General features: G+C 42.0%; 1 protein-coding gene, 1 long non-coding RNA gene and 1 other non-coding gene across 4 annotated transcripts; 2 read left to right on the top strand and 1 right to left on the bottom strand.

The window, feature by feature from the left end:
* Positions 1–399: 399 nt before the first annotated feature.
* Positions 400–471, bottom strand: trnaq-uug (transfer RNA glutamine (anticodon UUG)). Its single transcript has one exon. It is a non-coding gene; the product is annotated as a tRNA-Gln (tRNA).
* LOC125977683 (uncharacterized) lies at positions 425–1,653 on the top strand. The gene is made up of 2 exons (XR_007484712.2): positions 425–691; positions 1,249–1,653. It is a non-coding gene; the product is annotated as an uncharacterized lncRNA (long non-coding RNA).
* Positions 1,654–3,776: 2,123 nt separating this feature from the next.
* On the top strand, positions 3,777–23,755 carry LOC125977681 (vitamin D3 receptor B). Of its 2 annotated transcripts, none has more exons than XM_049734515.1 (10): positions 3,777–3,887; positions 4,523–4,596; positions 12,594–12,741; positions 13,497–13,627; positions 14,784–14,980; positions 15,386–15,485; positions 16,036–16,216; positions 17,128–17,279; positions 17,483–17,599; positions 18,089–23,755. In XM_049734515.1, the coding sequence occupies exons 3-10, from the start codon at positions 12,596–12,598 to the stop codon at positions 18,340–18,342; spliced, it is 1,278 nt and encodes a 425-aa protein (XP_049590472.1). In that variant the 5' UTR covers positions 3,777–3,887; positions 4,523–4,596; positions 12,594–12,595; the 3' UTR covers positions 18,343–23,755. The 2 variants fall into 2 exon arrangements, with proteins under 2 accessions (XP_049590472.1, XP_049590473.1); XM_049734516.2 differs by having other exon boundaries at positions 3,817–3,891.
* The last annotated feature ends 2,789 nt before the right edge of the window (positions 23,756–26,544 follow it).

Genomic DNA, 26,544 nt, shown 5'->3' with positions numbered 1-26,544 from the left:
TTGAATCCTGAAATATATTTTATGCACAACAACAGTGGTTTCCTAACCACGATCTACAGTATGTACTGTATGCGTGTATTATTTTTGCACTGTAGAAATGTGAGTGCGTATACACAACATACGTATGTATAATCGTGCATACATTCACAGTATCCAAATATAAATCTATTTGCATCCTGAAATATATTTTATGCATGACAACAGTGATTTCCTAACCCGGCATATTGTATGTCTAAGCGAATTAAATGTTCACATTACGGAAACTAAAAGAAATTTTTTTTTGCATGGTTTAATAAAAAGGTTCGAAGATACACAAGTTATAACTGAATCACTGTATTGCACTATTACATCATAGCGCAAATTATCCACACGCGATGAAAAATACGAAATAAAAGGACGAGGTCCCGCCGAGATTTGAACTCGGATCGCTGGATTCAAAGTCCAGAGTGCTAACCATTACACCACGGGACCGGCGCTGTCACACCGCCATTTTTGACTGTATTTAAATACAATAAAAAGTACTAATTTAGTTCGTCGAGATCATATTAACTGTCTGCATTTCCCTGTAACTAGTGACGTTTTATGCAACTCCAACTAACCACATGTGGCTAATGTGACATGCAAGTTAGCTGGTCGGGAAGATGGCGTCGTGACGCAGAGTTCGAAATGAACCAAGACTGAAACGATGGCGGTAATAAATTCGAACATAATTTGTAGTTGCATTGCCTTGTTTGTCCAGATATCCAAGCGTGTGGATTTGTCGATTCAGTCTGTTCGAAATGAAAGCATAGACAGGTGATCGATTGCATTTGCACGTAATCAACGTGGTAATTCATTCACGTCTAATAGGAGTACCGTACGTCTTTCATTTGCTGTCTGTGTGATTGATCTTAGTGTGCAAGACTCAACAGTTCATGACGCGTTCGAGAGCATCTTTGCTTGTTTCATGTTACGTCACAATGGACAGTACATACTGTACAGCAGGCCAGGGGCGCGCAGAGGTCTTAGGGTTGGGTGCCACACGGGGGGGGGGGGGGGGGGGGGGGAGAGATGGGGTGCAGATGAACGGCTGCATTTACTAGGCATTTCATTAAGAAAAGTTCTGTATGAGTTAAGGTTTCAAAGGAGGCTTACTATTAGGGTTAGAGATTCAAAGTAGGATATTAACTGGCATCCGGGTTAGAAATTACGGTTTGCTCATCTTGTCCAGAACAGAAGTGATTAACGCTGTCCTTCTTTCTCCCACAGGAGGGAACCAGAGCTGCTCAGCCCACTCCTCCAAAGTCCATCTTGCAGCTGTGCTTGGGCCTCCGGAGGTAAACATTTGAACTCCAGTGTGAAGTATAGACTTTCTTCGCCTGTGTATGAATATATCCCAGTCAGCATCCCGGCATTAGATGATTGTGTAACAACTAATGTACAATTTGTTATTTCAATCAGTCCAAATGTATACATACATCCATTTTAAGTGTAGAACTCCAGAAACAGCCCTTAATCTAAAGTAAATAATATAAAGGTGGGTGGAGGGGGTCTCCTGTGGTTTTGTGTGATAGTAAAAGCCAGAATCTAAATATTTCTCATTTTGACAAGTTTACGAATTGCATCGGAGAACGTAAACTCTCAGTTGTATAAATACAGTAAACCTTCAATGAATTTGGCTCTGTCTATTTCATACTTTTTTTTTTTCCTAGAAAGTAAAATAAGTAAGTCACAGAACCGTGACTCTTTTTGAATCAACAAGGCCATGTTCATATTCATACGCTTACAAATACAGCATGCAAACTTCACTATTTACTGTCTATGTTCTGTGTAGTCTGCCTGCACTTCTGAAGAGTGCACTGTCAACTCTGGCTGACCAAAAGCATGAGCTCTACTGTGCAGGCTATTCATGTCACCCCACAAATGCCACGAAAACAAATTCCCTACTTTAAGTGGGTCAAGTGTTTCTGATTTATGATTTCCACCCTCATGCTTTCCAAACATCACCCTGGCTGAGTTTGAGAATCGGAGCATCTGAGGGCACAAATTGGCCCAGCCAAAATACAAGTCCGACATGGATGTAACACAGTCAAATAAATCCCTGCTACCGGAGCTGCTCGAATCGGGCCCTGGTGCCAGACTTGGACAGGGCCCAAGCCACAGGACAAATGACGAGCATGAACCTAACACCCACACACTTTACTACCAGCCACTGTGTGAATCGGCAGCTCACCACATTTCTTAAGTGGCTCCGCAATAGGTTTATGCGCTGGAGACGGTGCACGGATCAAAACAAGCGTGTTATGTACAGTGCCCCGAAAGTGGTGAAATTGCACTTAAAAATGAATTTTAGATGCCTCAAAAAGTTCAAACCATCCTTCTTCATCGTTGGCTATTTTTGTGATCCCAATACAGATGGGTATTATTAATGATGAAGAGGAGAACTGGGAGGATAACCATAACCCTGAATGCAATTTTCCGCAAAACAAAGTTGACACTATCGCTTAGAATTTTTTTTTATGAGCTCTCTGTTTCATTTTATCGTGTATTTATGTGTTTAAATAATTTATAAACACATTGAATGTTTGTCAGTGTTTGAAGAATGTTGGGTCTGTAAAAAAAACGTCCAACTATGAACAATAAATAAATAAACAAACAATCCATGGGTTACTCAGTGAGGTCAAAGGCCGCCACTTTCCTATTCCCTGTTATAATCAGTTTTAAGTACGATATTGGACACATGTATACGTAAAACAGATTTATGGGAAGTGTGTGGATAAAGCTTTTGAACTTATGGAATTTGCAGATGGCGCTTTGACTCGGCCTGCAGCAGGAGTCCAAAAACAATTTGAGTTGGAAGCGTATATATGAAGCCGGATGGGGCCCTTCTCCCTCTTTCCCTCTCCCCTTCCTATCTGTCCCCCTCTACGGTGTTTTTATTACAGACACACCCCTGACCTTCATATAGGCCTCCTCCACTGCCCTCAGCTACACACACACACTTTGTACAACAATTTCCTCCTTGCACCACAGCTCCCATGTGCAACACGACCGCGGACGTAAATGCCATTTGAACGAGTGAAGCGTGAAAGCGCAGCGGATTCGATCCATACTCAAGGAAAGCGCGACGAAACGTCAATATTATGCATTGACGTTGTTTAGTCATCTATTTTCGTTGCAGCCGGTGTGCTTTGCATTGTAAGTGTACTATGGCAACACACTGCCCAGAGCGGCGGCATCGCCTCGCAGCCTACCAGTGCACTGCAGAGTAGACACACCCCTCGTCTCCACACGCCTGACCGAACACACATTCTGAGGATGTCAAACAATGAGGCGAGACGCATTAAACAAAACGAGGTCCATCTAATGGCGCGATTTCGACATTCGACCAGAGACAAGAACACAATTACATTTACGTCTTGATGAACTGATCACACGTCGTTTTATAAACAAAGAGATGCAGAGAAACACATGGCCTAAATTTCACAATCCCCGCCAATCGAGAGGGAGCATTGTCGATAATGATGTGGCGGTAATCCCCGCACCGGGGGTCTCTCCATACGCACGCAAAATTTGGAGGCAAAACCATGTTGCTTTAAGCTCACGCGGTCAAAGTTGTTTACCTCTTCGTTACCTCTGACGTCACGACACACCCCTGTTTTAGGGGCTGGATTGTTGCGTTACGGACATCAAGACTGACCAATCGGCTGACTGCAAAGCAGAAGTGTCACCAACCAGATCAGGGCCGATCCGCTAAGCTCACACGTGATTGGCTACGTGCGTTATGTGGGCGGGGAGGAAATCCCTCTTTCCCGTAGAGGCTCCAAGGAGGAGGCGGTGCATAACAAAAAGTAATGGCCATCTATTTGGTTACAGAAGCGCTAAAGGATATATGTCGTCGTACTACAGTAGGTGTGAATTTCTTCTACAAATGTTGAAGCGTTTGTGCTATATCGAGCAGCTTTCCCGTTCAGCCTTTGACCCGCTCGGCACCGCTTAAACGATCTGCTCGAAGTTGCTCCGCGTTTGAGGGTTAAATGCAGCCTGCTAACCACGCTAAACAGCGCTAGCCACTACCAGCGCCGCCGCGTGCGAGTCCGACGTCTGGAAGGGCGGACGACTTTTCTCCACATTCCTAAGATTTGCAAAATAGTCGCCTCGTCTCGAAAGAAACCACTTCGTCAACATGGGATCGGGCACGCACGAAGACTGCGTGTGAAGAAGATCAAAAGCAACTCGGGGCTTAATGGGGGGGGGAAAGTTGTGTTCAACTGTTAAGGTATGAAAACTCGCATTGCACAAGAGCAACGTGCTAAAGTCCAGATTGTGACTTTTGGAAATGTCTCTTCCTTATGACAGCTTCATTTGAACCCCAGTCCCGTCTCCTAAACTTGTCGATGTCGATCAGTAACGTTGCGCAACTTCGGATGACATGTTATGTTTGGGTTGATATTTCTGCGTTACATAATTGTTGGTCAGGTCCGAGGGTGAAGGCCCCCTTCCACTGACTTGCCACATGCCTTTTTGCTTTTCTATTGAACAGGATTAACATCTTGGGATAAACGGAGGAAAGCTTTCAAGTCTCAGCCAGTGTTCAAGGGCATGCCAAATCCTCAGGTGAGCCATTTCTATCACACATAAGCCAAAGCTAGCCACATAATATGCAGCGGTGCTCACAGATTTTTTTTTCTGCTTTGAAAAATGCCCACTCCTGGAAAAAAATATCCCTGAAGGCAGAATTACTTCTCTCATATAATGTCACATACTTATTATATAAATAGGAAATAACCATCCAAGTAAAATGGATATTGGGAAGATATTGTGTGCTTGGATTTTCTATCAAGGCAGTATTGAAATGTGTTTCGCAAATAGCTGTTAAATTCTTCAAAAATGCCCTCGACGGTCAATCATTTTGCTTCTGATGGATGTCCTGTATAGCGATAAATTAATCATCCCAAGTAGGCATGGGTGGTTGACTGCATTTCATTTATGGACAATGGCAGAGAAAATTAGCAATCAATTATCTGATCAGTCGTTATTGATGTCTCTTTCTGTAAGTTTTGGACACTTTCTCTTCATAATTATTTTGTCCAACCTTTTAGGTAAGGTTTATTGAAACAATATAATTAAATTTAATTTAATATTCAAATAATAATTGTTTTGTTTGTACATCCCAGCATTTCATTTCCATAGTCTGTGAGCACTTTATTATCATGTCAAAATGGTAAAACAACAACAAAAATCTCATCTAAATTTATTACCACCAGCCTGTCTCCCCCTCCCCTCATACCATCCATTAAGGCACTAATTGTTCTCATTACTACCCCTTCCATCGATTGTACTTCATTTCTCACAATCTATCTATTTCTTAGTATTCCACACCTGTTTTATAGCATGCACAATGTTATTTCGATATCCGCTACTTCATTCTCTCAGTGCGAAAAATGTCCTAGATACTATTTCTTCGATCTAACCCGTCAAAGTCAACTTAAGAAACAATTGTTTCCTTTATGAAATGTATTTACATCATGTTGTTTATGAAGTTCTGTGTTCGATGTGCGTGCGCGTGGTGGGGAAGGTACAGCCCATTAGATATCATGCAGTGATGTCCCCCTCCCTTTCGTGGGCGTAGTAATTGGTGGCTTCCTCCTCACGTGTAACGTATAAAGGGCTTCGTTGTACCGTTAAGAGCCACTTGTCTCTACGTGCCACATATGTTCAGTTGCCTTTGTAACTAATGAAGTCGTAAGTTCACCCTGATGTCTGCGGGTTCGCGGTTAACTCCTGTGGCTGATGGTTTGTAGGCCAAACACATATATTTGATGGACAGCTGTTCAAGCAGAACGAATACTTCTTGGAAAGCAAAATGTTCGGGGAAAAAAGGACTCAATATACATTGAATAATTGTCTTGTCATTTTCTTAAAAAAGTTAAAACTATATTCTATAGGGGACGGACATTTTATCAATTGCTATTGATGGAAAATGACATCATGGTGCTTCAGCGCATGTCACATGACCAAACCCAGAAAACAGGTCAGATGTGAGAGTTGTCACATGAGCCCTGAGGGACTGTGATGTCATTTTCAGTTGCTAGCAATTGGTAGAATGGCCGCCACCTGAGATAAATCAAAAACGGGAGGATTTAGCTGTTTAAGTAAAAAAAGCAACATTCATTTGAATGCTGTGTTTAGACTAATGTGGGTGTTTAGAATATCAATGATTTTTCTTACTCGACTGAACCCTTTAACTTGCTAAAAATGACCATTTTTATTGTTTTCCCCCGAAGCATTCACATATGACATATGATTTGATAATCGTTTGGCTCAGGTATTAAATTTATGTTCATCATTCGTAATCATTGACAATTTTCAGGAGAGTTTTTTGATGCTTATGTAAGATTAGTTTCAGCGCATTTATGAGTTGAGCAGTTATCTCCTTGCATGACCCGTGTGCTTGAGAATACGCATTCCCTGTCAAATTCAGCAAAGACATAAACAGGACTCTCGACGTGTGTGTGTGTTTGAGTGGGCTTCTCTCTGCCTTTCCCCCTCTCTAGAGTCCAGCAAGGGGCCCAGCATAAGGGGCAGGTTGCCGTCACTACCTCTCTCTCTCCCTCCCTTTGCTGGCCAGCAATAGGGGCCTGAGTAGGGGAGCAATATACCATAGATGTTGGACACAACACCCCCACCCCTTCCAACCCAGTTTAGCCCATTCTTGTGTGGGGCACAGGTCACCTTGTCATGTGCTGTTACTGCTGTTGTAACATAGTCCCAGAGATCGTAAGAAGAAGAAAGAAAAAAAAAAGCATGATAGACCAAGGGCGCGCATGAGAGAAGGAAGAAAAGGGACAGGACTGGACTAGTCGACTCCGCCAGTTGTTTTGCCGCATTGCAAACCTCTTTATTGACGGTGTTGTTGTGGTTTGCTCCGATTGTTCTCCTTCATTCATGTGTTCTCCGGAGACCTAAGCATTAACTTCCATTATTGTAAATATCTGTTTTTGTTGGTCACGTCATCCCGCCTGCTCCTTGTATTTGTTTTTTTTTTGCGGTGGTTGTGCTGTAACATAAAAGTCCATATGTTTCCATTGTGGCGTCCTTCTGAGTAACCCGGGTCATTCCAGATCTGATTTGTTTTATGTATCTTCTGTACTCGCGGTGACCCGCCCGAGGTATGTGCTAAAACATTTTCACCTACGTTTTGCTCCCTTCTCTCGCGCCATAACTTTTTTCCTTTTTATTTTTGCAATCAGTCCCGTTCTACAGTACTTTTCGAGTACACCTTTAGGCCCATTTGCTGGCTGAATGGTGGATGCTGATTAGACTCTCGGAGATGCTTCATGTCTGTTTTAGGTCACATTCTGGCTTCGACTTGTATGTGTTGGGATGTGGTAATACAGTTCATTGCTGGCATTCTTGGGCTGTGATGCCAAATTTTTTTATTCTTGAATTTACCACTTGACAATTCCTCTTCTGCATGTTTTAGTGCTCTGGGTGTACTGCGTTAAATATTTTGAATTTGATGGAAGTTAGTGTTAACATCTGGGTGGTTCTTATTTGGTCTTGTGTGTGTGTGCGTGTGTGTGCTTGTAACGAGATAACATCAGGTGACATCAGTGCAAACTTTGTGCATCGTCCATTGCATGCACATTTTTGCTTTTGTGCGGCAGTGACGGTGAGCATACTGCATAAAAGCAGCAGTTTTCCTCCCGGTGGGAAGTCGCTGTTAAGCGGTCGTTAACCGGAATGGTGATCATTGCCGAGCACAAACCTGTAAGAAAAATCAAAGCTGCATTCCTCAGTCGGGAGTGCAAGTAGCTGATGTGCAAATCATATGTGTGTGCTCAATATTTTATCCTTTTATAGATTATGATGGACACACTGCCACTCAGACTCAAATGAGTAATTCAGAGATGGGAAAAGCCGCAAACAGCTCGTTCATTTTATTAATCTGGCCTGCCAAGCTATGTTATCAAAAGTATCAAAAGTATCAAGTTTGCATTTGTGAAGAAACAAATCTCAAAACTAACTTTACGAGTCGATCAGTAAAACTCAAATCTGATTGAGGTCCAATCCAGGCTGAGCAAAGAATGCCTTGTGCATCTCAATTATGTAATTTCATTTCATTTTAAAGTGCTTCCAAATTCTTTTCTGCAACGATGGATTGCACCTAAATGAAAATCGAACATTATTTACTGCAGCGCCTTTACACCTACGATATTTTTTTTCGTCACGACACGCCAGCGCAAACATTTCCATTTTGAAAAGGGGGAATAGTAACCTGATATGTTTTTCTCTGTTGCCATGGTGTTTTGACATTGAGGCTTCAATAATGAAGTAATTGTCCTGGCTCAGCTCAAGGTGAACGCGCTGCATACTCATTCATATCAGCTGTCCAGGAACCCAACACTCTGAATTTTTATATTTCTATGATATTGCACTATTTGTGTAGCCGCTATTACCACTTTTAAAAACAAAACCTTTTAAGCTTATTGTTAGTCTGTTATTGTCTCATGCTATAAAGTTTGGCACTACGCAGTGGATTAGACTTGATGATATCAATGGCTGAATTTATAATATTTTTTTAAATTTAACAAACCCTTTTCTGGACATTGTGAGTAAATCGGAGTGAAATTCTTAAGCAGTTATTTAAATTCCAGCCATCAATCACTGCCTCAAGTAGCACCTCTACTGACTCGGCCAATTTGGTTGTTTGAAGGCAAAGGAAATTCCAATAACCCCCCCAAAAGTTTAGCGGCTTTTTAGTTTCAATCGCTCACAACCCTACCCACCCACTAGAAATGAGCGGTTTGTGGTATGGGAAGCATCTATGGTACATATATTTGCGATGTGGCATTCATTTCGTCAAATGGACACACCCAATGAGTAATTGGGGCAAGTTGCCAATTAAGAACGGAACATCAGAAGGGCAAATAGAGAAACAGCTATTGTCTTGTCCTGAGAGCTTTCCGTTTTTTTTATGTCTTTCATCAATAGGTTCCTCCCACTTCCCAAAATAAACACATCAATTTACACATGGAGAATCTTTGTCAGGTTTGCTCTGTAACAGTACTAACGTACTAAAACGTGACTCCACCAAGCAAAGTAAATCACTTTTTCCCCTTGATGCTTCCCAAGATGAGCAGCCAACAGGGATGAGACACTTTTATATTTAGCCTGTAATTCAAGTGTCCCACGAATGTGTATATTTAGCCGGCTTTTGAGATTTCTAAAACAGACATTTTTGTGTTGATGTCTTGTCTGGCACGTGTCTCCGTGCCAACGCTTAAGACGAGTCCTCCCTTTCTCGCTGCAGAAGGGCACACTTGGGCTTGGTGACCCCGAAAGTCACATGGAGGTCACTCCCTTTTTCATTGTCCGGATCTATGTATACTTTCACAGCTCCCATCCCTCCCTCCCGCGCTCCCTCCGCTTCGTTCTTCTCCGGCCCGCTTCTCTCGTAAATCGCTCCCCTTCTGCACCGCACCTACGATGCTTTCCTGTGGGTTGATGCCGTGCCCGCCTGACTGCAGCAAACGGCCATTCAGAAGGAAAGGAGATGAGAAACGTCTGCGTGGCGAGGCGAGAATGTAACCAATTGTAACATAGGCAGTGTTAGAAGTATTGTGAGGTTGTCAATGGCGACACCGTGCGAGGATTGCACAAGGCAAGCGGGCTTAAAAAAACCTCTGCTTTGAATATGACCATAAATATTTGTCATTTCTCTTCAGCATACTGGATAGGTTTGCGCTTACTTGATATAATGGGTCACTCGGGGCTAGCGCTACAAAATCAATCTTGTACTCTGACCAGTGTTTGGAAAACGAGAGCACATGAAGTAAACCGCAGCTTTGAGGATCGGACTATTTGACAAACTCTGTCCCGTGTAGCAGTCATAAATGTTCTGCTGGTGCAAGATTATACTCACTTAGACTTGTCATGTGGCTCTCCACTTCACGTGATGTATAATTCTGTCCGTTTTATTGCCGCACTGCATGTGGTCTGTTCAACTCCATACTTTATCGTTATGACTCCAGAGAAGAAATATTTGAATTTACCTGCTATTGGGAGCGGCGACGCAGCATGGATTGGTGCCAGTCGAGGGCGTGTCCCCAAACTGATCATTTTGTTTCAGGGCACGAGGTGACTTCTGGTGCCAGGATCAGTTTTTGCTGCACTGCACCAGTAAAACCACTTGACAATCTATTTTTGCTAAAATAACCTTTATGTAAGTGACAAAGAAATACACAGTTTTCTACAAATGTTTCATTCAGTGACACAGCAGCTCGGACAAGCCAACCAGGAGGTGTAAAGAAAAAACAAAAACATACCTGTCAGAACACAAACACATCGGCCCGTGAGCAGCGTCGTCCTTATTGCGACACAAGTGTGATTGATGCCGCCGATAGTGGAAAACACAATGCATATTATTCAAGAGAGGTAAGTCAGCGGAAAGCCGTCGCTCCGAGCTGTTTGTCGTACTGCGTGTCTGAAACTGGAATGAGTACAGATCTGGTCTAATAACCTGATGAATTATTTAGAGCCCCCTCTCAATACAAAGCGTGTGTTGAGTGTAATGGCCTGTCAAGGCTCAATGGAACCGCAGAGGGCGGATTTCACTCATTAGTCAGTGATATCGGAAGGTGAATGAGTGTGCCTGCTGGGAGTCGCTGACTTGCACATGATTTTTCATTTTATTTATTATGTAGCGCGCCATGAACTACTTCAGTGGAGCATGAGCGTACGTATAAAATAAAATGCAAATATATCGTTTGAAGCACCGTATCTACATGGTGTTGTAAAGCAAACCATTTTGTGACAATATGTTTGGTCAATCAAAAATGGAGGGCACGATTTGATAGAGAGGCTGTTTTTTGAATCTTGAATAATTTGGCGTTGTAGTTTGTCAGTTATGGTGAGTCAGTCAAGAAAATCCAAATATTTTTTAAATACTATTTAGTATTGGAGTCAGACTTTTTTTTTACCACTATGCCAATTATGAGCATATTATTTTTGCGTTGCCAGTGTTTTTGTTGAAGTAGAGGCGCAACTGCCAATCATGACATGGCCTTTATTATAATTCTAGCTGCGGCCTTTGTTGATCAAGTCTTGTGTGACATGTATCCCACGGCGAAAAGATGACCTTAAAATCTCTGCAACGTGGCCGATAGGATTACTGCTTCTCTTGACCTTTGTTCTTAAAAGTGGTGAGTGAAGGGGTTGGCTGGGAGAAAAACAACACGGTAAGAGAAGCAGCAGAAAAAAACACCACCTTGCCAGTGTGACATAACATAGAATTTGTTTCAACATATTAAGCCGTCATGTCCCCGTGTCTCTTTCCTGTATAATTAGAAAGTCCGATTTGTGTTTCCTCTCCGGTAACAGGCCTGAGCTCATGTTTTGCAGGAGGTCCAACAGCCTTTTTCTATCAACAGCCTGTCAGTCGTCTATTGTCATTCTGTTGCGAGTTTTTGCTCCCCCCCCCCGACAAATATTTATAGCTGAAGCAATGTGAAGCTGTGCCTTTTCCATTCTTTCCACACACTTCCATTATTGTTGATATCTTGTGATGCTGCGATACGCAAGGCACCGATGGCCGCGTGAGGCCCGGAGCAGTAAGAATTTTATGTATACAACCTTTGTAGTATTCTTTATATGCTTTAGTCAACATGTCTGCATGGGTGTGGCAAAAGAAGAACTGGTCTGGTGATATTTACAAGTTGAAAATAACATGACTCGATAATGGAGCGATGGGTCCAAACATTTTCATGCTGGCCCCCGCCCAGCCGCGGTTCATTCGTGACTTTGTTGAGGTTTGCATCCTACTTTCCCTTGACTCGCCATTTCCTCCCGCCATCTGCCCCGCTTTGACTCTGCAGTAGAAGCGAAGAAAATAGTAAGAAAGGCGCTTTGTGGCAAGGACAGTGCGTATTTGTTTTTGAGGATGCTGGCCTCTTGGTGACATGGGTTTTTTTGTCCCCTTCGCGAGGCCATTTACTGAAATAGATGCCCAAGCGCTAAGGGCAAACAAATATAGTGCGCATTTTTTGGAGTTGAACAGGAATTTTTCCACTTGTTGCGTATTGCGGTAAATCCTTTTCCAGACGAGATAAACTCTCAGTTTGCCTTACAAAATCCTTAGTCCGCCCTACAAAGGACAAACTGGAAAGTTAAGGTCCCTGCTTCTGGAAGGGACATTATCTGGCTTGCAGGGAGAAGAAACGTGACAGGAATTTGTGAATTTATATTATGAAAATAGGCAGCAGATACTGTCGTGTGTGTGTGTGTGTCTTGAAGATACACTTTCGTTTCACAAACATAAGGAATTGAATAAAGTGAATATTCTGGCACCGAAATGAACAGCTTTCTGTTTAGTGAACAAATATTGGCTTCTGAGAGGAAAACTATTTCATCATCAACCACCAATGTTATTGAACAAATATTTAATGGAGCTGTTTGGCAGTTATCGAGAGATAGTGATCTCAAGACTTTAAAATTTGACTCTCACAAAAGTTACACTTTTCTTCTCCTTTGTGGTAAAAATAGAATTATTCCGGTTTCCTAATTTGTTGGGACCTCACATTTTCCATCTAACCTCTCCCGTCTGTTTTCAGTAATGGAGCCCACTGTTGTGAGTACATCCACCCTGGCCCCTGATGAGTTCGACAGAAATGTGCCTCGAATCTGCGGCGTGTGTGGCGACAAAGCCACCGGCTTTCACTTCAACGCCATGACCTGCGAGGGCTGCAAGGGCTTTTTCAGGTAGACAAACGGCACACACGAATTGCCGGTGATGTCACAAGCATGCCGATGGGTTGATGTAAACGGAAGCACATGCTCCAAACCGCGTAGTCGTTCATATTGTACATGCGCTTAGTGTGTGCTTTGTGCAACCGGACCTGCTGAAAAGCACAAATTGCTTCACATACGCATTAGTATGCATGCACAGGTCCTGCCTATGTTGCGCGACCTCCCACTCACATGCACACACACACACACACACACATGGCTCAGTTACATAAGAACACATTGAAAACAGCATCCGTGTGCACACTAATACCAAGCAGCCGGTTGAGCTTATTAATGCTATGAATATTCCTGGGCTGACAAGTACAGTAAATAAATAAAAAAAAATCACTATTTTTTTACTATAGGGTTTTTGTGTGCTTCGATGAATGTGTTAAACAGTCTCTGTCCTTTTCGCTCATCCGGCCTCTGCCTGAACTTAATTGAGTCTGTTTCTGGTCAGGCTGAACAATGATTAATCAAACTCACGATGACATTGTAGTGAAATGCAAAAATGGTGCAAACAGAAAAATTATACTCCAGAAATTTTAAATTCATTTTTTATCTCCATTTAAACGTTTGTGGATTGGCCTTGACTGATTCTGTTTTCAACCGTAGTAAAGTAAGCAAGCTCTTAAGTAAGTACTAGCTCTTCTGTGAATTCAACATATTTATGTCATCTGACAGTAGGTTGCTGCGTAACCGACTGAAATGTTTTTTGCTCGATTTAGGCGCAGTATGAAGCGCAAGGCTTCCTTCACGTGTCCCTTTAACGGCACTTGCACCATCACCAAGGACAACAGACGCCACTGCCAGGCATGCCGGCTCAAACGCTGTGTGGACATTGGCATGATGAAAGAGTGTAAGTATGACTGCTGACCCAGATACTTGCAAGGAAGGTATTTATTGCGTTCAATTTTGCACCATACTACTGTAAATGTTTGCACTGGTTATTGTGTTTTGGAGCTTTGCACCCCAGTTTGAAGGAGAACCAGAAGGTTGTGTCGTCTAATACTGTTAGACCAACATTGAATTTTATGGATTGCCTCAATAAAACTTAGACAAAAGATACTTAGAGGGTAGAAGTTCTCAACAGGTGGGCCTTTCCCAGGCCTATTATTAGATTTTTTATTTTTTTATGAAGTCTTGACATATGCTTTTATAACAAGAAAAGCTGGATGAACAAGTTAATGTTACAGCGTTAACAGATATTTTTTTCCCCATCTCAGTTATTTTTGTTGTTCCAATTTTTAGAAAAAAATAACCCGGTGACTACAAAGTATTGTTTACTATCCTACTACTCTCCTCAGAGTCAAAGTGAACTATAAGGTGTTTGGGGGGTCATGAGGTGGCTTTTTCAAATATTACCTAATATTTGAACTAGGGTAAAGTATCACTGAGTTGTTGCCCCCATTAGAGTGTTGACATGTTTGAACTAGTGGAGTCAGCCGGCATTGTAAAGACAAATTATTCTCCAGCTCAAGTTCAAACACCTGCTGCTCCGTAGACCTTTTCCCCCCTTTGTTTTCATGTAAATTGAAATAAATGCAACACATAGTACCTTTATCCAAAACCCTCCTTGTTGCAGCTAAGTTCATTAGCGTCAAACAGGAACCTTAGGCCTGTCACTCTGTTACACTATGTAAAAAAAAAAAGACAGCAGCATGTTATTGTCAGCCGGCTCGCGGACTCTCGCTCTCTCTGGTTCTCTGTGAGCTAATTCAGTGGCTGGAACAACAAGGAGCCCACAGAACAAAGACAATGTTCTCAGTTGTTCAGTACAGCGGGGGTCTCCATGTGGACTGGTCCCCTCCCATTCTCTTCCTCCAGAGAACAACAACACCCCCGCCCAATGCTATATTGACATAGCTGTCATCACAATGCAAAATATATTATGTAAAGAGGCGATGGCCTTCTTCCTATAGATTAGTTAACTATCTGGAAAAATACGTACATATATAAATAAATGATGGACTTTGTTTCTTTGCCCCCCCGCTCCCGCCCTTTCCGCGCCACAGTCATCTTGACAGACGAGGAAGTGCAGAGGAAGAAGGACCTCATTCAACGGCGAAAGGATGAGGAGGCCCAACGCGAAGCGGAGAGGGAAGCGCGGCGACCTCGGCTGACCGACGAACAGAGTCAAGTCATTGCCACGCTGGTGGAGGCGCACCACAAAACATTCGACGACTCCTACTCTGACTTCTGCCGCTTTCGGGTTTGTGTCGCATTCTGCAATCCATCGACAAACGGAAGAACATTCTGTTCACGACTGGGTTGCGTTGCCAAAATCGTTCACCAGCTGCTAAACAGCTGGTTGTTGTGAATCTCGCTGCTGACATCTAGTGCTGATAAGTAGCATTTTTTACCCAACAAAAGACAAAAGGAAAACGTTTTGTAGCGTGAACCAAACTTGTAATTATCACATTAAGGGCTTAGAGTGTCAACAACATAAACGTCACTTTGATGTCATCTCTGGTCCCGTGTTAAAACTACATATGGGTGGCTCATGTTTCAGTTCAGACAAGCATCAATGATATTTTCCCTTAGATTTTTCCACTGTAGTAATCATTTGTTCAGTAAATAAATAATATTCCACTGTCCTCTTTGCCTCCATTTGTAGCCTCCTGTGCGAGAGGGTCCAGTGACACGCAGCGCCAGCCGAGCCGCTTCTCTCCACTCTCTGTCGGACGCCTCCTCCGATTCCTTCAGTCATTCTCCTGGTGAGAAGCTCTCGCTCTATGAAAACGTCTCTCAAGATCAACATTGGCTGCTGGGTGAAATAATTCACATAGACCTTCCAGCACAGTTGCCTTTAAAAGTAAATGTTATATTCAAGAGGAACATAAAGTCCCCCTCGCAAGAGCCATCAAGAACACGTGAACCTCCGTTTATAATCACAGAATCTATTTAGGGAAGCGTAATATTTATAATTGTTTCAAGCTAGCTACTTTCCTCTTATTTTATCGGCTTGTATAATTTGTTTGTACTGGTTTACTGAGAATGCGGTGGAAATCCTTTGAAGGCCTCGTACCCTGCAGACATCTGACGTACGCTGGTAAACATGAGTCCATTAATGCATCTGTCACTAATGCAGTGCACAGAGCGAGAGGCACGGTCACATAGCCTACACGCAGCGCCAACAAACGACTGAAAATAACACCATTGATGTTCAAGTACTTCACGTGTTTTCAAGGCTGTCATCCGTTTTCCCCTCATGTTCTGTTTTTTTAGCCCCTTAGTCTAATTTTCCTCTCCCCCCTTTTGCTGCAGAATCGGTGGACACCAAAATGAATTTGAACAACTTGATGATGATGTATCAGGAGCAAGGAAGCAGCCCCGATTCCAGTGAAGAGGAAGCCTCCAGCTTCTCCATGCTGCCCCACCTGGCCGATTTGGTGTCCTACAGCATTCAGAAGGTCATCGGCTTTGCCAAGATGATCCCGGGCTTCAGGTATATCTTAATGTCATGTCTTATTTGCTGCCTGCTAATCTAGAGCACAATATCAAAATCAAAATGATAAATTTAGAAGAGATCTTGATCATCATAAAACCAGAAATTAACATGAGAACTTCTCCGGCCATATGAACGCTGCATTAAATGAATTAAAATATTTTTGCATATTTTTGTATTCAATAAAAGTCAATGGAATTTTATGTTGAACGTAAAAGTCCTTAAACCACACTTCCTGACGAAATACCAGTCTTGAGTGCAGGTTTTATCGCCCGCAATAAAAATGATTTTACTTTTCTAATCCAGCTGACTCACAAATAGGGAAAACATGAAGCAGCTAATTTGAGGGAATGGAAAATAATGTTCACATCCGAATTGTGGGAAATATGTTATAAAATTAAAATCGGATGACTGGTGTCGGCGTCACAATGGCACCACTTTCTATTTTGAGTTGTTTTTGTTCCTTATTAACATTTTGACGACCTCCACTTTATGAAAAGTCATCCCGCCGCTCGTTGGTAGGACAAAATAGGGGTCGCCTCAAAGTTGCGGCTAAAGTGAGCCGGGCCCCGTATTTCTCGCTAGTTGTTGTTGACATCTACTGGGTTTGATGGATGTGCTCGGATTACCCACGGAATGTTTGTTCGCCTTCATTCGCTTAAGCTCGGGCCGTCGCTCAGGAGTCAAAGGATCTTCCTAGATCCATATTCTATTTCCATCCCTTTACACATTCAGCGACCTTGCTCGAGGCAGTTTTGTTGACGATGCTTAAACTCAACATGTTTGTCAGTATGAAACATTGCATTTGCATCCATCATCTCAAGTGTGACATCATTTGATCAATTATTTGTTAATTTACTGTAACTGCAAGCCCTTGGCGTACGCTAACACATTAGCATCTTCCCTCGCAGAGAGCTGACAGCAGAAGATCAGATCGCCTTGCTGAAGTCGAGTGCCATTGAGGTGATCATGCTTCGCTCAAATCAGAGCTTCAACCTGGAAGACATGTCCTGGAGCTGCGGTGGTCCCGACTTTAAATACCAGATCAGTGATGTCACCAAAGGTCAGTCTAAAAGTTACCACATGTACACTCGGATGTTTTTTTTTTTTTTTTTTTTTTTTTTGCCTTTGTCTGGTCCCTCATTTTAGCATTTGTGGGACTTGTCTTGAGAGCTTCAAAGAACCGCTGGCATACACGTGTCGCTTGGAATCTCATTAGACGGTGCAGGTGAACATAATCATGCCAAGTTGTTGTTTGTGCTGTAGCGGGCCACACTCTGGAACTACTGGAGCCGCTGGTTAAGTTCCAGGTGGGCCTCAAGAAGCTTTGCCTACATGAGGAGGAACATGTACTGCTGATGGCCATCTGCTTGCTTTCTCCAGGTACGCTCATTGTTACGCAAATGAAGACATCTTAGTGACTCACAGATGACTTGGAGAAATCAAAGTTAAGCTGTTTGACTTCCATCCATTTGGAATCATTTTGGGGCTTCGCGCAACAACAACGATAAATTGAAGGATTTCGAGTGAGCAAATTCAGCAGAGCTATCAAATATTTATCCCCACTGTATGCGATTCTTCAGAACTTCACCCAGACGGGTTTTATGTCTTGTCACGGCGTTCCAATCAGAAAACACAAGACATACATTATATATGCCTCGTTATGCAAGCGAGGACATAGAGTATAACTAACTGGAAGATCCTCATTAAAATTGCAGACCATTGCTCCCGCTGATCTAAAATTAGTGGATCAACATGCAACCTGATGCCAGTGACACTTGTTTCCGTATAAAACCAAACTCTGGGGAAAACCTCATTTGTCAACAGCACCCATGATCATTTCTAAACACCAACCCCTCCTCCTGCCCACAGACCGCCCAGGTGTGCAGGACCACGCGCGCATCGAAACCCTCCAAGACCGCCTGTCCGAGATTCTGCAGGCCTACATCCAGCTCAACCACCCCGGCGGGAGCCTGCTCTACGCCAAGATGATTCAAAAGCTGGCCGACCTGCGCAGCCTCAACGAGGAGCACTCCAAACAGTACCGCTCGCTCTCTTTCCAACCCGAGCACAGCATGCAGCTCACCCCACTGGTGCTGGAGGTGTTTGGCAGCGAGGTGTCCTAAGGGGCGACCGACCGCACCCGTGTGGGTACAAAATGGAGGGCGGGAGCCGATGATGATCTGGACGCGGGTCTCTTTCAAGAGTCCATAAGGCGAGCAAGCCGATGTTTAAGCGACAGTAAACAAGGGAACTACATTCAGTACAACTTAAGCTAAGCATACTTCTGCCTCTTTACAGTGTTTATTTTTTTTGTCTATTTAAAAATCAACGCTGCTTCAAATGTCAGGACATTTTGTGTACACACATGGTGCACAACAACAAACACACTCAGTTATTCATTTAGCCATTCCGTTGAGCTACCTCTTTATTTTTTTTATTTTTTTTACCGGGGCTGTTTTATATTACTATCACCTCTATGGATGCTTTAGATACAGTACGGACGATGTTTTATCGGATGAAATCAGTGCCTCTGCATTACTTTACAAGTTGTCATTTTTTATGGTCATCTGCTTGTCTCCAAGGCAGTGTGTATTTATGTATACCAACCTTTCATCTCTTGCCAAAGGTATGGTCCTCTACCATCTCGGAAAACCATCTTGCTGCTCACTTGCGTGCGGCCGCGTGACACGCTCACAATCTTTTTTTTTTTTTCTGACTAACCTCACAGCCCATGAAGGAAAACGGTCAGTATTTCACTTTAGATTGCAGAGTATAGTCTGTCATTTAGTGGATTGGATTTTGGTTTGCCTGGTTTTTGGAGGTGAGAATCAGCCACTAAATGTGTTAGCTACTTTTTTTTTTTTTCTTTCTAACTGCAAACGGTCAATCAAACCGAGCCAACATTATGGCTTGTCGCTCTTTATTTTCCTAAAGCTTCTAATGATATAGTTAATTCCTTGTAAATAGCTAATTGCTACCATGTGTATCCTAAGCACTGTTGTATCACCATTTATTCAAGACTCTATACTCTATATATCACAGGTTTTAAAGGGCTAAATGCCAAATTTAACTGGATTAGTGAATTAAGGCTCCGGTAAGAGACCTGACTTGTTAATGGATGGCTGCAAACCATACTTGGAGTTGGCTTAGAAATGGATATAATTGCTTCAGAATTGTTTATTTTATTCTATATGTCCCTGTATCTTCTCCAGGACAATTTCAAGAATTGTTCTTCTGTGGAATATCATGAGCTCGGTGGGCATGAAACTTTGCAAGTTGCTTCACACCTTGGCACTTATTATACCCTGTATTTTCTAGAACGTCTGAGAACTAGGATGAGGGGGAGACTGGTTGTGGTTGGTGTGCAACTCCTCCCAAAGGCCCTCCAGATAGTTCATGTGTGCAGTTCGCCCCCCCTAGTGGCTGTTTTGTCTAAAGACCAGATATGCAGTACATAACAGTTAGGGTGACCAGCCTTGTAGTACTCAATATAATACAGTTTCTGCTCTAGATAATTCATATCGGAATTTTGAGAAAAGTTGTGTATTTGGTTCTACTAAAAAAAAAAAAAAAACATTTTAACTGTAATAACATAGTTTAAGATGGTTAAAAACAGAAAAACATTTTAATTGTAATAACGTAAAATAAGACGGTTAAAAACAGTATCACGAGAACAAAAAACATTTTATGGTTTGAAAGAAATACACTTGTAGTATTAAGACTAAAATGCGAATGGAGTTTTAATGTTGAGAAACTGATGTAATGCTTATAGGAAAAAAAATGTGTGAGAATTTCTTATTATGCGAGTGATTAAAAAAAATATTCCATTGTAATATAAGTGACTTTGGACATTTGAAAGAAAAAGTAGTAAAAGGTGAAATAGTACAGGATTGAAGCCCTTATGTAAATACATGATTAAAGAAATATTCATATGCCCCGACATCCAGATTAAGGTTGTAATTTTACAAGAAAACATTGATCTATTTATTTTTGTCCCATTGAGGACACTCACTGCAAAAAAAATGACTTTGTATCAGGGTAAAACAAATGTCGTGAAGATGACAGATTTAAATGTAAATGCAAGAGAATTCTAAATAGTATTTAAATTGATATACAAAAGAAATATCCAATACAGAATATTGCCGTTTTCCACTTTGTTGTGATCAACTGATGAACCCTCATTAGTTTTAGAATGACCCAGTTTGATTATTAAGTCACGTAAGAGGCCGCCGCTGTATTATTTGTTGCCACGATGAAATTGCCCGAAGAAAACTGATCTGTAGATTGCTTGATAGATAGTATGCCGCATGCACATCACAAATCCTCCCTTTCCTGTCACGCGTGGACTATTTTCACGGGGTTGCGTTGCGTTCAAGCTATTTTCCCGGTAGCGATGTGATGTCAAATAGTTTCTGACATGGGCGAAAGTAGTTCCTGTGATTGGCTATGCAGGCTTCCTGTGCCAGACTTTTCATGACGCTTCCACTGACATCATCTCAGGGCTACTCTTGCATCCGTCGTGCTGCTCCTCGTTTGTCATCGGGAGAGCATTGTCGCTTTAAACTGTGCAGCCCAAACTGACTCACCAGCAGGACCGTTCTCTTTCACTGTGGCATAAGTCCAACTCTTCTACTATTGATGACTTGTGCCAATCCAACTGCACGGGAAATATATTGCAAAATGTTTCCCTGTTAATGCAACGACCGTTTTGGTTTTCTCCAATACAGTATACGGACTAAGTTCATGTCCTCAAAAGTGACGATTGGGTGTCTTGGAGGCAGTAGGCCACCACGCGTATGTATTTTTTTGGAAAGTTTTTTTCTACTGCTGTATGTAGGTTAAAGATAGTAATGCAGTGTTGACTTGTACAGAGGAGTAGTAAGGCGACACTGAAAAGAAAAAACAACTATCTCTCAAAAAAAAATGTTTTTTTTTTCATGTAATATTCCATTCTTCATTCAGGTAACTTTAGGGCTTTCTTGTGCTGGTCTTTTCTTTTCAGTGCAGTCGTAATATTTCTTTGTAGATATGCGCGTGTTTTATCCAAGTAAGGAACTTTGGGGAATGCGAAAGTGCCATAGGAAGGCTTTCCTCCAAACGAGAACAGGGTCAGTGAGTTCTTCGGTGAGGATTTCTGAGCCGAGCAGGAAAATTGTGGAGGACAAAAGTAACGTAGACGTTGGCGCTCATGACTCTGACTCATTGTACATATCATGGATCTGCTCATATTGACACGAGGTTTTCTTGTTTGTATTCACCATACAAAGCTGCTTCAAACCATTGTAACAATGTGGTTGGTGCTTGTTGGATTACTGGACCTTGTAAATTCTACTGCAACGGCGATCCACCACGCATGACATGCGACCATCTTTGTTGAGATAGTAACGTTCTAGTCAACAAGAATGACATCACATACCGTAATACCTGTAATATACACATCATGGTACACTATCACCAGCAAGCTTTACAGATATACTATTTTGTTTCTCTTTTTGAAAGTTTGTCCGTATGACTGTTGCCATTACAAATCCTGTCCATAAAGCAGGTATGATAGCCGTCTCGCCGCCCGCCCACCCACACGTTCGATTTGGAGTTTTCGTTCCCGCCTTTACGACAGGGATTGTAATGGAATCAACTTAAATGTAGTTCTTAAGACGAAGATTTTCCACAATGGATGTACACCGTCGTCAACCTAATAAGAAACAACCTACCTCTTTTAGCTCTTTTTTTTTTTTTTTTTTTTTTTTTGGGCTTTAGCATTTGCTTCAGTTTTTACTTTTGTAATGTTTGTATTCATATTGGTATTTATTGCTGTCTAATGAGTCATACTTCAATGATTACCTCAGAGATATCTCACAGATTTTGGGAGAGTCCAGCTAATGAAGTCGTTGATAGTTTGTTTGTTGTCGTTGTACAGTTGTCTTCTCATACTAAGCATTGCCCCCTCCGTTCCCACCAACACACAAAATACCAGTGGTGTTTTTATGAAATCTTGTGCCTACACCCACGGGGCTCTCACTGGCTAGAAAGCGCTTCGCAGCATTGTCCTTGACATGTATACTTGGAGAGTGGAATGAAAACGAAATGTCTACACACCTCATTTATGAGACCAGATTTTTGTGAAATGTAGAAAAAATATAATGGCTGGATAATGGTTTTTTTTTGTCTGTGTGCGTGAAAGAAAATAAGTCAATTATTGTCATATTTAGGCCATGACTTGCCAGAAATTCCTTCAGTGTTTTCCTTCTCTCTCTGGTCTTTACATTTGTTTAACAGAGATGTCCAGTTCTCCTGTTCCAGTTCTCACAATGGTGCCATATTTTATGTACTCATATAATGACTGTCTTCACTTTGTTCCAAGGTACAGCTAAATCCTTGGAAATACTTGTCAGAGAAATCTCAGTGTTGGAAATGCTCAGAGGCATGTATAGATTAGTTTGAATGTGATCAGTCAGATACGTTAACACATGAGATGAAGGAGCTGCAGGAATTTCTGGCAAGTAATGGCTGTAATCCCCTACAGGCTATCATTCATGTTGAAAGTTTTTGGAGAGGATGTGTAGACTTTTTAAAGCCACTGTGGTTTGTAAAGGCAAACCTTGGAGAGGATGTAATTGGTTAGGGAAGTGTCCAGAGGAACTCCAGTGGCTGATGGAGCAATGAGAGGTGTGTTAGCCCCACTTGGTTCTACTTTATGTGTGGTTGAAGTTCTACAGTGCCCCGCCCCCACGTTCTTTCTTCTCATATCTTCTGTCTGAAGTCTGCTCCCTCACCTGTGTCATTCCCAACCCGTTTTTGGTCCGACGAAGGGAATTAGGAGAGGCGACATCTTCAGTACACTACATGCAATGCTGCTTCTCCCCCCTTATGTTCTATTTATATATAATTTGTTTAAATTGTCAAGCATCAACAAGTTAGAGACACGACATAATGCGGGCATAGTCCAAAGTGTCCCTCCCCCCCCAATAGGAATATAGTGGTACTCATTGGAGAGAGATCACTTTTTGTACTCATGTCAAACTGCTTCAGGTAAACACTGAATGGAATGATTAGAGTTGTTGTTTTTTGGGTAATATAAAGACGAACATTATTGCCATGACGACTTACCCTGAGCTGTGTGCTACATGGCCTTTTTACTGCAGGGACACCACGTTCCCCAGCTTTGTGACTGGGAGAGAATCTGACTTATAATGTAGTACTTCTGAATTTGGCATGGAATTCTAGTCCTTCTTTATGAAGCCAAATTATGCCACGTTCAATTAAAATGCCTAAACCAACAAAAGCACTTAATGTAATCTTATGTAATGCGCGCATACTGATTGACTCTATTTGCCACAAAAGGCCTAATGTATAGGTCACGCTTGGCTTTAGTTATCAGAAAAATTTAAATCACCTAAATTTTATTGTAATTACAATTTTATCTTTTGTGTCTTTTTTTTCTCTCTCAAAGATCTCTTTTCTATTATAAATTGATGTCTATGTAATATTATTTTGTCTGATGTTTTGCAAATCAAAAATAAACACTTGTACAGTGCAGTTTTTCTGTGGGAAATATTTTGAGGGAACATCCACTGCACACAATTGTTTCCCAGTTATGAACTCAAGCTTCCCGCAACCCTTAATTATGTAATTTCATTATGAACAAACAATTATTTCATTAGATGAAAATGTTCATTGTACGTTAATAAAACAAGTCAATTTAATTTAAAAAAAAAGGAAGATTTTGATTAACCAATTTCAGGAAGGAAACGGCAACAAATATTGCACAAGTCTTGATAATGTAAATGCTTGGTGGGACAAATTAAAGAACAGAGCAGATCATGAAAAACCTTTCCCACCTTTGGAATAATCAGTAGAGAAAATCAGATGGATGTTGTGCGGCTGCCTTTAAATAAATGTAGTTTACTAACTAACCGCTAGAGAGCAGTGTCTCATACCCAATGAGCCAAAGAAGCCATCAATGAGCCAAACAAGCCATCACTGACCCGATGACCTGTGCCTGGCTCACAGTTAGTCGCTCGCGGACAGCCTGACCACAAAGCTGCGGCGGCACGTAAACACGCAGACTGAATATCAAGACACATCTGGCGAGTGTACAATATGCCGGATGAGATTTGAGCCCATCTCTACTGCACATCTACTGGGGCGACAAATAAAAGGTTATCAGAGAAATCCAGTCTTAGCTCGACAGTTAATTGTCACGCCTGGTGCGAAGCAGACGCACTTGTTTTGCCTGCTGATAAGCTTGCTCTCCTGCGGTCTGCTCAAACCGTCGCATCTGTGCATGAGGTTAGGTGAAGGAAAAGAGAGGCTCTGGTTGCAGCGACATCCCCTAGGTGAGCACGTTTTGGCAGCCTCGCGTCCCAGCAGAGCAAGAAGAAACAATACACCCGATGCTTTGATGCCGGGTGGATGGATTACTGAGAGCACGTTCATGTCCATATGTCATAAGAATCAGTCACTAACTGCTATCTCAGGCATTGTTCAGGTATGTAAAGGTCAGGTGGATTCCGAGGATGGTGGACATAACTTTACAAAAACCAAGTGGGACATATTGTGGAACCGCTCAAGTCCAGAAGATACACAAAGCTTACATATGTACAAAATGGCTCAAACCAAAGTCAAGAAGAGGACCACAATGACACTTTAGGATATCATGATGAAAAAGAAAAGTTCATTCTTCCTTTTCTTAAAAAAAAACATTTCGTCTCTGTGATAATCAGTGTTTTATTTTGTAATCCCACTTTGAGAAGACTGTTGGAAATAGCGCATACCCACTTGCAGTTGTTGCGTTCCAGTAATAACAAGTTGTGTGTGTGTGTGTGTGTTAGACGGAGATAGTCAAGAGTTCGATTTCAAACTAAACAACAAAACATGAAAACATAGTGTGCAAACAAAAAAACAAAACAATTTGGCTCACATTCAAAATGCAAAGCACAGATTGACCTTTATCCTCACTGCATGTCCATTGATTGAGCTTCCGCTCAAATTGGAAGTTGGATGCCCTTTTTTATGCGAGTCATCCAAATGTCATTAGGGCTCAAGCAAGCATGCGGTTTTGGTTCAGAATGCGAGGAACGCATGATGGTCCTCTCCTCTCCGGCCCTCTGCGAGGACACTGCTTTCTCACGAGGCTCAAAATGCAAGCATGGGGTGTGTTGAGAAGATGGGGAAAATAATGCATGCATCATTGATATCGTGATGGCGATCTTGCTGTGTGAAGTTCTTGGTCATCTCACATTGCAAAAACATTTACACTAGGTTCATTGAAGTTGAAATGATCCTTGGGTCTGAATAAATAAATAAATGAATATTTATATATACTATGTACCTACATATATACATATATATATATATACACATTACACATACATATGTACATATGCATATATATACATACCCACGGAGGTTGCGGGTGTGCTGGAGCCTATCCCAGCTGTCATCGGAAAGTCGGCAGGGGACACCCTGAACTGGTTGCCAGCCAATCACAAGGCACACAGAGACAAACAACCATCCCCACTCACACACACACACACACACACCTACGGGCAATTCGGAGCGCTCAGTCGGCCTACCAAGCATATTTTTGGGATGTGGGAGGAAATCGGAGTTCCCGGGGAAAACCCACACAGGCACCAGGCGAATAGAGAATTGAACTCGCGACCCCTGGTTTTGAAGACCAGTGCTCTAACCACAGAGCTATGAGGCTGGTCTTCTATAAATATATACATATACGTGTATATACACACACATATACGTATATATATATATGTATATGAACCTTTCCTCATGCTTTTCTCGTGCTCTAAATCTATACTACACACACTCGGACATAACAATGTGTTTACTCACTTTGTAACCACTTGAGTCATGTGGCTTCCATAACAGCCCAGATGACATTATACGTGCTATAAGGTTTCGTGTGGAACTTCTCCAAGGTGTTCCCATGTGACACAGTTTGAACTCACAATGTTGTTTTCATTCTATTCATGGAATATAATGTATTTTAGCAGCTGTGTGCCTTCAATGTGAATGATAGCATATGATAAACTCAAGTTATTCTGCACGTTGTTGCAGCTTGAAGTGTGTGCGTGTGTGTGTGTGTAAGAAATGTGTAGTTTTTCTTTAAATGGCCAATGAATGGGTCCACCCTGATCAGAAACGTTTGGAATGTCTTGCTAAATCTTCCACATATTAGCTTTAAAAAAAAAAAAGACCTAAAAATGTCCCGCTGAGAGATCGCATTGGGTTTCTCTCCCAATATGAGTAAAGTAAATAGATGAACGGAAAGAACAACCTCATAGATGATCTTCTCAGTATTATTT

The sequence above is a fragment of the Syngnathus scovelli genome, chromosome 11 (genome assembly GCF_024217435.2).
Source record: "Syngnathus scovelli strain Florida chromosome 11, RoL_Ssco_1.2, whole genome shotgun sequence".
Taxonomy (NCBI): domain Eukaryota; kingdom Metazoa; phylum Chordata; class Actinopteri; order Syngnathiformes; family Syngnathidae; genus Syngnathus; species Syngnathus scovelli.
Note: the sequence above shows the minus strand (reverse complement) of the source record. Positions and strands in the feature narration are given on the sequence as shown.

What these genes read in the sequence shown, in the direction of transcription:
- LOC125977681 (XM_049734515.1), top strand. Translation starts at nt 12,596, where the DNA reads ATGGAGCCCACTGTTGTGAGTACATCCACCCTGGCCCCTGATGAGTTC. An exon ending in AAGATGATCCCGGGCTTCAG is followed by an intron (nt 16,217 to 17,127) that starts GTATATCTTAAT and finishes CTTCCCTCGCAG; the next exon opens with AGAGCTGACAGCAGAAGATC. An exon ending in GATCAGTGATGTCACCAAAG is followed by an intron (nt 17,280 to 17,482) that starts GTCAGTCTAAAA and finishes TTTGTGCTGTAG; the next exon opens with CGGGCCACACTCTGGAACTA.